The 11,690-nt window shown below is 31.6% G+C and overlaps 1 protein-coding gene across 1 annotated transcript; it reads right to left on the reverse strand.

The window, feature by feature from the left end:
* Positions 1–1,725: 1,725 nt before the first annotated feature.
* LOC143065113 (putative ankyrin repeat protein YahD) lies at positions 1,726–4,741 on the reverse strand. The gene is made up of 2 exons (XM_076238470.1): positions 4,601–4,741; positions 1,726–3,491 (listed from the first exon to the last, which is right to left on the reverse strand). The coding sequence occupies exon 2, from the start codon at positions 3,419–3,421 to the stop codon at positions 2,612–2,614; it is 810 nt and encodes a 269-aa protein (XP_076094585.1). The 5' UTR covers positions 3,422–3,491; positions 4,601–4,741; the 3' UTR covers positions 1,726–2,611.
* Positions 4,742–11,690: the final 6,949 nt, after the last annotated feature.

Here is an 11,690-nt window from a genome sequence, read left to right on the forward strand (position 1 = left end):
GAAAACAGGACCAAAAATTAAAAATCTAAATATACACGGTTAGATTCGGTATATCAAAGAACCCAAATAGTTCAATTTTTGATGAAATCAAACAAAGTTTAATTTTGGCCCCTTTTGGCCCCTAATTCGTTGGGCCAAAACTCCCGAAATCAATCCCAACCTTCCTTTTATGGTTATAAACCTTGTGTTTAAATTTCATAGATTTCTATTTACTTAAACTAAAGTTATTGTGCGAAAACCAAGAATAATGCTTATTTGGGCCCTTTTTTGGCCCCTAATTCCTAAACTGTTGGCACCAAACCTTCCAAAATCAATCCCAACCTTCCTTTTTGTGGTCATAAACCTTGTGTCAAAATTTCATAGATTTCTATTTACTTAAAGTTATAGTGCGAAAACCAAGAAAATGCTTATTTGGGCCCTTTTTGGCCCCTAATTTCTAAAATGTTGGGACCAAAACTCCCAAAATCAATCCCAAACTTCCTTTTGTGGTCATAAACACTGTGTTAAATTTCATAGATTTCTATTTACTTATACTAAAGTTATTGTGCGAAAACCAAGAATAATGCTTATTTGGGCCCTTTTTTGGTCCCTAATTCCTAAACTATTGGAACCATACCTTCCAAAATCAATCCAAACCTTTCTTTGGTGGTCATAAACCTTGTGTTTAAATTTCATTGATTTCTATTTACTTATACTAAAGTTATTGTGCGAAAACCAAGAATAATGCTTATTTGGGCCCTTTTTTGGCCCCTAATTCCTAAACTGTTGGGACTAAAACTCCCAAAAGCAATCCCAACCTTCCTTTTGTGGTCATAAACCTTGTGTTTAAATTTCATAGATTTCTATAGACTTATACTAAAGTTATAGTGTGAAAACCAAAAGTCTTCGGCCAACGTGATTCCAATATATGACCAAAAAATTTTTGCAGTCATATAAAAACCATAATATTGTGCCAAGAAGCAGATAGTATGTATTTAGCTGTTTTTTTTCCTAATAGAAACAGAAAGATGGCTTAATAAGTTTGGATTATCAGTTTGGTCTATTATTGATAAGTCAAATTAAGAGATAATTGATGGAAGCTATACTTTATTTGTTTTAACATGGGTAGGCATTATATTCGTGATTATTTTTGCACGAGTGATAGTGAGGGCTAAAATAATATTTATGTCCGATGTATATAAGTGTACAGTGTTTGTGTAAGCTCTTCACTGAACCTCCCTTTTTCATTTGTAAAAAGGCAAACGACTGGCAATGTGATTTTTCAGAGGGAGGAGTTTGAACAGCCAGCATTAACAGCTGTCGTACAATGTATCTAGGTCAAATATGTCAATTTCCATTTGCAACACATTACAGTCATAATAAATGAATCAGTAACAACATGTGCATCATTTAAGAGTGTGGAAGTGTTTTAAGTTAATTAAATATATTAAATGCATGCTTATTTGATAAAATTCATTATTCTGCAGTAGTCAATATATGCATGTGCAAAGAAATTTTATTGGATTTAGAGCATGGGTTTATTCACAAAGAGAAAGGAACATGTTATATTAGAATTAAAAATAGATCAAATAAAAAGTCATCCATTAAGAAATAAAAGTTGTCCCTTTTTTGAAAAGTATAATTATGAAACTTTAATGTCAATTTCTTGGTGAAAACTCAATTTGCATTTCAGCAAAGAAGTTTTTCTGTGGTCTGATTAAACAAATTTAAATATATAAAATAAAACAAAATGGAAATGTCTTTTAATCAAACAAAAATAACAAGACCAACACATAATGGTATATCACATAACTGAATTAACTATATTGTATATATAGTAACATATTATTTTAAAATAGTGGAGACTCACCAAAATCACACTAAAATTACAGAGCACAATTTGGTTAAAGAAATTATTTCTCAAAAAAGAATATTAATTATTTCATAATATAAAACAAAAATGCATTTGAATGAAAAATGAGTTAAAATTCCTCTAAATTCTTAATGCACTGTCACCAGTATCTGAGACAAGATACAGTTATAAATGGGCTATGTAACAGATTTTATAAAAATTTACATACACCTTTGGTCAACAACATTTCTAAATGTTTTTAAATATATGGAATTTAATTTGGCAAGTTGAAGAGATTAAGACATTTTTGAGAAAGGTTTTCAACAATGTTGTGTGCTTGGACTGCTTCCTATACATATGTTTACTAAGTTTGAAAGAATCCATTCCGTAGTGTTTAAAAAATAAAATAAAGTGCATAATTTTTTAATTCCACTTATTATTTCAACGAGCCAAAGATGTATGCAATATTGTTGATATAGCCCATTTATTGTTGAAGAAGCAAATATATATATTGTAACAGAAGTTACACTAGCAGCCTACCTTGTCTTTGTGTTTGACAAATTATACATATGTATGTATAATTTTGTATAAATAAACATTTTGTACATCGAAATGAGAGCTACGTTTACATTGGTATTACAAAAAAATGTATAATTGGTAGTCAAAACAAATATACAGTTGTATTTATATATATATATTGATAACTTTCTATTCAACTCTGAATCTTTTCTTAATATATAAATCAAACAATTGATGTCAAATAAAAAAAAAAACATGCAATCAAATATATTTCAATTCCTCTAGGCTCAGAAATTCTTTTATTAATGTTGGCAAGGGTATTTGATTCAATTTTTCAATAAATTTAGGTTTGAGTAAACTACGAATACAGATTCTACATTGTTGCTGAAGAAAAACTGGTCTTACATCAAAGTGAAAGCTTTCAGCTGTATGGTAATACTGATTGATAGTGTATGTTTGGTATATAGCTTCTTTGCTGAACTTTGCACCTGCTAGAATAAGCATTTTGGTGGTTTCCAACTGGTTCTGAATTAATGACTGTATCAGTGGTGACACACTTGTCCCGTTAAACCATCCACTCATGTTAACATTACAGTTATGGTGCAGAAGTATTTTAACACAAGATGGAATGTTTTTCAATACAGCATGAAGAAGAGGTGTCTTGTACATGTAATCTTGAGCATCCACATTGGCACCAGATTCCAAAAGCATTGAGGTCATTAGATTATCTCCCCTGATAGCAGCAGCATGCAATGGTGTTTGTCGACGTTTATTTGAAAAACAGTTTACATTGCTGCCAGCTTCTATCAATACAGATAAGAGATTAACGTTGGGTGAAAACATAGCAGCCCATAAAAGTGGGGTGAATCCTCCCCAGACTCGGGCATTTGGGTTAGCGCCATTCAGTAATAAACTCTGAACAACTTCAATGTTCCCATAACGGCTTGCCCAGCACAAAGCAGAATCAAGAGCTACTTGGTCACATCCAATATCCAATATAGATTTCACAACAGAGTTATCTCCACTTTGTATCGCCAATATTAAGTCAGCGTGGAGATCTGGATTGTGCATTTTAATGTCTTTTTTAGCTAAATTTGTCTTTTTAAACTAACGCATTTCTTTCAAGAAAAACTTGTCCTTTCTGAAAATATATAAAAAAAGTTCAGCATACAAAGGATTATAAAAGTTACCTGTTTAATGCACTAAGGCCATAAATTTTTAGAAAGAAATAAACCATTTCACGACTTTCAGTTTTGAATTTTTAAAAAGGTTGAACTACAAATGTATGAAACTATACACCAAGCTCCAGAAGAGACAAATTTGTAGTAACCTTCAGAAATTTACATCACAGCTTAAATGGAATACTTATTTTGCTTCCATTTATGCAAAGAACACACAATTTTCATTGAGATTTAGACAAATAGCTGCTTACCAAAAATAGAGATCGATTGGTTCAATGACAAATATAACATGCAGATCAGGATAAGAACATGTTGTTAATAGATATTGGAAGATGTGGTATGAGTGCCAATGAGACAACTCTCCATCCAAGTAACATTTATAAAAGTAAACCGTTTTAGGTCATGGTACGGCCTTCAACACAGAACTTTGTCTCACACCGAACAGCAAGCTATAAAGAGCCCCAAAAATTACTAGTGTTAAAACATTCAAACAGGAAAACCAACAGTCTAATCTATATAAAAACGAAAAAACGAGAAACACTTATGAACTTCAGATTCCTGACTTAGGACAGGTGCAAACAACTGCAGTGGAATGAAATGTTTTAATGGTACAAAACCTTCTATCTTTTTTGCTGCTTTAAATTTGTTCTAGATGGCCAACATTGCTTAGCCTGATTTTTAAATGTTCTTGTTCACATATAGTAACAGTTTCCAGAAAGACAGTCCATGATCATCCAACCCAAATTATGAAAAGGCCAATCTGTGTTGTGTACTTTGCTAAAAAGAGGCAAATACCAATGCATTGTATTCAGGATTTTGGTTTGACCTGGACTTGGATTGCAGTAACAACCCTTCACAATTTTAGTGCAGCAAGCATGTAATTACCAGAACAATCTTACCCAAAATTTGCATTTATATACATGTATCAGGAACAATGTAAATACATCACGAAAAAGAACTGATTTTTGAACTCCCATAGGTTTTTTGAATGATGAAAAAACCTACTGCGAAGGAATATCAATATGAAAAGTTGGATGCCAAATGAATATGATTTGCATTTTTAAATTACCTCAATACATCTCTGAATATCTTCCTTCCTTTTTAAGGTTTTATTTTTCTCAAACTCTGAACGAATTCTTTGGAAATAGTAATCTTTGTCAGTAAACTGAAGTGATCTCCCCTTCCTGAGTAATTTTCTGTACAGAGAAATAACTTGTATAGATCTACATTGGATCATTTTATCTGAAATGTAAACATAGCAGGTAATTGATTGATTGTAGGAAGGCATCCAAGAAAAAAATTAAAATAGCCTTGCCAGACGTCATAATTATTTGGACTAGTACATATATATACAAATCAATAAAGCAGCAGACTCACTGAGGGAATGGCGAGTTCATGGGACAACAGAATCAAAACAAGGAAAGTTAAAAAGTGCATGGTTAGGAAAATGTCTTATTTAGAATGAAAATATATTGATATTAATACATTTTTTCTTATCCGCTTGCTTTTAATTTACATTTCACCAGGATATAAGGGAGCTACCATTTGATTTTTATGGGGGGGCTAGGATGAAATTTGAAAAAAATAGGCAGGACAGGAGTTTTGAGTAAAAAAAAAAAGCAGGATGTGACACTTGCAAAACAAAAAAAGTCAGGACGACAATTTAGGTAAAAAAAGTCAGGATAAACTAAAAAAAAAAAAGGCAGGACCGATTAGAGTGAAAAATAAAAAGGCAGGACAGAGATTACAGCTAAAAAAAATGCAGGACAAAATTTTCCATCCTAGCCCCCCCCCCCCCCCCCCCCCCATAAAAATCAAATGGTAGCTCCCTAAACTATGATTAACAGTAATGATTAAAAGTTTATGAATTGAATTTTTTGTTAGAAATGCATGCCATGATATCATCATATTTGGATTGGAAATTCAGTATTCATAACACTTTAACATGTTTAATGGTATAGTGCTATTGATTTTGTGGTATTGCGCTATCAGTTAAAATTCTGTTTGAATTAGTTCAAGTCAATGTATGAGTAAATTTTGTATACACTTTATTATGATAGACTGATAGTAGTGGAAGTGATGAAGTGTGCCTTTACTAGTTTATACAGATTATGAGATTATATAATATAGCCTTCGACTATGTGCCAAAACGGCAAAAGCCAACATATATATATAATTTTTATAAGGCTTTTTAAAAAATGAATTTCAAAATGAGAATAACAAAATATAATATGCAAAATGCATACATTTGTTCTATATTGGCGCTGTCATGCCTTAAATCTTTTCCAGATGCACAGGTTTGTCTTTTACGCACAAGATTATCTTGAAGATAAAGTGTGATGTTTACCAATGTTTAGATGGCCATGTAAACTGCAAACCTTAATATTTACCTTCCATACATTGCTGATAAGTGCACGAATAAAGAATGTAAACAAGGATATAGAAAAAAACATTTCTATAGATACTTAATCCTAATAAATTAGCAACCTTTTGATGATGTAACTCGACCCTTGACCTTGTTTATAGGACCTTGTTTATAGAATTGGTATGCTTCCCTCGATGTCGATTTTATTAGCAGAACCTGTAGATGTTATGGTCTGAACAGGAAACCAGTAAACACACACAAGGAAATATGATAAATTGAGTCCTTTATTTCTAGACAGGACCGTACTAGTCTCTGATATAACGTTACCGGAATTCCTTGAAATTGTATGATCTAGTAGTATTTGTTATTACTTAGTTTTTATTTTGTGTGTATGTTTTCCCTAATTAACTTTAAATTTTACTTATAAAAACTATTTAAAACCAGGGATATATTGGCCTTCTTTTACTTTAAGGGTCCCTATACTCAAGGTTTATTCATGGTTATGGTTAGGTTAGGGTATGTTTTAGGTTATGGTTAGGTTTTAGGATTAGGGCTAGTGTTAGGTTTAGGTATGGGTTAGGGTATGGTTTGGGTTAAGAATAGTTTAGTATAGCAATTTATGTAAAAGAAGGCCCTTCACATTCAATCTGTGATTAAAGTTTTAATTTTAATAATTTTCTTAAGCTATACTGGATTTGTATCAGACAGAAACTAGTTTATGATCAAAAGCTGGTATCTAGAAGGAAATTTTGTAAAAAACACCAAATCATTTTTTCCCCTATATATTACTAATAGATGGACTTAGGTTTTCTTCCAGTTAACATTACATACAGTCTGCAGTTAAAGTTTTTAAAACATTTACCAGGGTATTAGATTCACAAACCGTCCTGGATTTTACCAAACTTGGACAAAAGCATCTAACAATCAACAGATATTATCTAAAGAATATTTTTTTTATAATTTTTATAATGTATTCCCCATTTCTGTTGACCCTGCGACTTACAACAAAAGGAGGCGAGATACTGGGTTCCACCTGAGACTACTATAACACTGTGTTATAGTAGTCTCAGGTTCCACGGAACCTTTACGAATGTTTGCCTTCATTAATTTACGAAAGTCGTATATTGAATACCAGAAAGGAATAAAATTGATTATGGAAAAGAGGAATTTGTCAGAGAGACAACAATCCGAACCAAAGAGCAGACAACAGCCGTAGGCCACGAATGGGTCTTCCGCAATGTCAGCGGGCTACTTATCTCATATTTCTCTGAATCTACTGTCATCTTCCGAGGATTATAAAGTTGACTGGACCACTTTTTTTTAAATATTATTTTGAAAAGACCGTGGAAAAAAGTGCAGTCACCTATCTTAATATATTGATATTTTACAATGTTTTCCCTTGCAGGTCTAAATAAATTATAGAAATGTCTCTTACCGCCTAGCTTTGTCCGTACGCATTTTATAACGTCATAAATCCTAATACGGGAAATACTATAGTTATCATGGGCGTAACACATTTGCGTTATTTACAGAAGCCCATTTAGGACCTTCCAAAAACATAATTTAAATTCGAAACCACGATTTAAATTCGTTATCATGATTGTATGATTTGTTATAACAGATTAAATTTGTGATAACGAATTGGTGGAAATCGTTATAACAGATCACATTTTTTTTTGTAATTTAGGATAGCAAATCAAAATCGTTATAACGAATTGCATAATTGGTTTGTTGACTGCTGCATTTAATCTTTCTCCAAATAACAACAGTCGTAGTTTTTGTCGCTTCCTTAAACTTATCAGTTTTCTCAAGACTTGACATAGGTATACACAGAAAGTAGGGAAGGTTTCTAAACAGATATAGAAGCCACTGTTGAAGATCATTCGGACTACTAGTGGCCATTCACGTGCTTTCATCAGATATTGGTTTGATCATTGTGGTTAAGCTTTTGATGATGTGTTCGGCTACATTGCCCTTGTAATGCGTTCTGCACTTCAATGTCCTGTCCAATCTCATCAAAAAGATTTTAAAAGATTCTTTAAAATATAATTCTTCTTTATTGTAGGATTTATTAAATCAGCAGTTTTTTTTATCAGTATATATACATCACAAAGCTTTAATTGAGCTGCAATATGATTATGGGTCTAAAACATGCTATTTTTTTTTTCTCAACAACAAAAAACACATTAAAGATAACCTCGACTAGATTTAGGTATTTATAAGATCGTAAGGATTTGTATAATATGTTTACTATACAAATCCTTGGTATTTATCACAACTTTTGCATCACTGACTGCGATAAACTTTAAAATATAAATTGAAAGAGCATTAAACGGAATGGATTTAGATGTAGAGGAATGATTTATTTACGAGCCAAAATATCAAATATTAAAAAAAAGAATTATGCAAAAATTATTTTCAAGTTAGAACAATTAATTCTAGCAGAGACATATATGTCCCTAATTCTAGTCAAATCGGCATCTGGTTAAATCGGCATCTTGTCAAATCGGCACCTAAGTAAGTAAGTAAGTAAGTAAATTTCATTTAGAGTCGGCATATGATATACATAATAATAAGCAAAACATGAGCTCTGGTGAGCTCTTTAACCGACTATCACATAAAAAATCATGCAGCATCATGCAAATACTACCAAATAAAAATGAAAACAAAAAAACAAAAAAACAAAAAAACATGCAAAATATGAAAGCAAAACTATTTGATTTGTGAGCCTCCAGAGTCAAAGTTCATGTGTCAAGCGCCTCTATGTGCACCTAGTCAAATTTCTCTGATTCCAATTTCCAAGAATTATCATGAAGGATTAATTAGTATATCTTTATTTACCAAAGTCATAACAACTATAGGCATACAACATATAAACTACACAAAGTATACATAGATAGCAGAAGGTAATGTGTTACACATATTACATCATGTTAGATCTTAATTTTTGTGCACGAAATATAAATTTACCCAAATTACACAATTCTCTAAGATTATTAGAACTCATTAATTGTATATATTTATACATAGAAGGTTTTCTCCAATAATATGGTTTTATAAAATAAGATCTAAGACCTTGATAAGTAGGACATTTTAAAATAAAATGCATCTCATCTTCAATGTCATTTTTACAAAAACTACATAGTCTATTACTTCTTGGAATTGCAGAATAGCGACCACATTCTATAGCTAAATCATGACTAATAAGTCTTATTTTGGTAATACATGTCTTATAAATAACTGGTATTGGTTAACATAAATAATTTTGTAAACAAAAATTTTGAACCATATATCTATAACTTGTACATTTCACTAAATTATTCATTTGGCTGTCAAAATCTTGCTTCAGACAATCAAACAGGCGTTGTTTAATTATCAAGTAAAAACTACTGGAGAGCTTACTATCTAAAAATAAACCTTGATTATACCAAATATCACCTAAACCTATACTGAGCAACTCATTTTTAATAAAATACAACCAATTTGTCTTATTATTTGGACATTTTTGTAAATCGTCATATAAAAAACAGTAACAGTTTTTCAAAATACAGTTTGTAGTACATAACAGCTTAAACCAGTATTTAAAAATTCGACATTTTCTGGTATGCAATAATGGCAATCTACCTAGCTCGTAGTACACCATGACATTACTAGTAGAGCTTTTTACTTTCATAATATTTTTACAATAGCCCAGATGTATCCTTTCTATAGCTGGGGCCTTGTGAGCGCCCCAAATTTCACAACCATAACACAGTACACTGTTTATATAAGTATCAAAAAGCGAAAGTAAAGTTACAAAATTCAAATATATATCTTTTACATTTCTCCTTAAGGCAAACACAGCTTTTCTACCCTGTTCTGAGAGTTTCTGCTGTAACACATTATATTTACCATTAAAATTTAACAAAATACCAAGATAACTAAACTTATCTACAACTTCTATTTCCTGGTTATTATAATACCATTTCTCATTGTCATGTATTTTTCCACCCTTTCTAAAAACAACAATTTTCGTTTTTGCTATATTCACACTAAGTGACCATTTGGAGGTATAATCATACAAAGTATCCAAGTAATGTTTGTAATCCAGATACAGTTTCTGAAAAAATAACCATATCGTCAGCGTACATTAGTAAAAATAAATTTAATTCCTTCATCTCATAAGGAATAGAGTCACTATTTATAAAAGCCATTTCACAATCATTGACATACATAGAAAAAAATATCGGTGATAATACTTCACCTTGCATCAAACCTACTTCATTAGAAAAATAAACAGAGTTGAACCCATCAACACTTACACAAGAAGAGACATTAGAATACATTGCTTTGATAACCATTAAAAATTTACCTTGTATACCAATTTTTGATAGTTTATACCATAACATATTTCTTTGAACAGTGTCAAAAGCTTTCGTGTAGTCTACAAAACAACAATAAAAACGATTTTTGGCTGAGAAGGATTTGAAAATTAATGATGTAAGAGCAAAAATAGCATCTACTGTACCCAGACCGGGACGAAAGCCGAACTGGGCATCGGTCACAATATCAAACGTTTCCGACCAGTCTATCAAACGTTGATTAAGAACGGACGTAAATAACTTTCCAAAATTACTGACTAAGCTAATCCCTCTGTAGTTGTTCGGATCAAGCACACTACCCTTCTTGAATATAGGTATAAGTATGGCTTTAGCCCAATCTGTAGGGAAAATTCCGGACTGTAAAATTCCATTAAAAATGTACAGTAATACAGGCATAAACACATCTTTGTATTCAATAACATTTTCAAAATGTCATTTTCTGTAATTTCTCTATCAAGTTCCTCATAGACGCATTCACCATCAGTATCATGAAATTGGCTGTCGTCCAGTACAGCATCTGTGTCTGATGAGCACAATGACTTAAAATGTTCATGGAACAACTTTAATGGTACAGCATGTTTAGAGGACGCTTTCCTTTTAAATTTCTTGTAGAATAATTTAGGGTTTGTAAGTCTCATTATGTCTAGCATGTTTCCTTCAGTGCGCATATACTCTCGTTTCAAGCGACGTTCTAGTGTTTTATAGTCCTTTTTCGCTCGGATTAAATTACTATGGTTTAGTTGCGATTTCAGCCTATTAAATATATTTAAACAGTTTATATAGCGGCGATGAAGGTCTTTACACTGGGCGTTGAACCAAGGTTTATTATCACAAATGTTAGATCTGCAAGATTTATAATTGTTTGTCCTCTTTTTAAAAAATGGTGCCATAATGTCATTTAACGCCTTTTTTTAAAGGAATTTATTGGTGTATAAGCTGGACCAAGTCACTCACAAAGTTTGAAACATATCATAAAAGTCCCAAAGACTTTTATTTGTTTGGAATTGGTCGAGTTTATACACTTTATATACTTTATACTTTAAAAATGCGGTTAATCCCATATTAAAATCCAACCCCAAATGTTTTAAAAATAACTAAAATAGAAAGATCATTTATATATTTTTAGAATGGTCTATATATATATCATATCATATGTTATTGGATGCCGAATTGACTTAAAATTGGTGCTGATTTCATCAGAGGTCTGTATAGCCAGTCAAGGTCGTTAAAAACTTCCATTTGTTGCGGATGCCGGAAAAACATCTTTATTGGTACCAAATTTTGATTTATGAAGACTGTTTATTTTTTTTTCAGAACCAGAAACCACAAGAGAGGTCATAAGATAAAAAATAACAATATTAATCTTCAATGTAAAAATTAAAAATAGATTAGAATTCCATCGCGGATAAAACATATCATGGTCGGAACAGTTT

Source organism: Mytilus galloprovincialis, chromosome 2 (assembly GCF_965363235.1).
Source record: "Mytilus galloprovincialis chromosome 2, xbMytGall1.hap1.1, whole genome shotgun sequence".
NCBI lineage: Eukaryota > Metazoa > Mollusca > Bivalvia > Mytilida > Mytilidae > Mytilus > Mytilus galloprovincialis.

What these genes read in the sequence shown, in the direction of transcription:
- LOC143065113 (XM_076238470.1), bottom strand. Translation starts at nt 3,421, where the DNA reads ATGCACAATCCAGATCTCCACGCTGACTTAATATTGGCGATACAAAGT.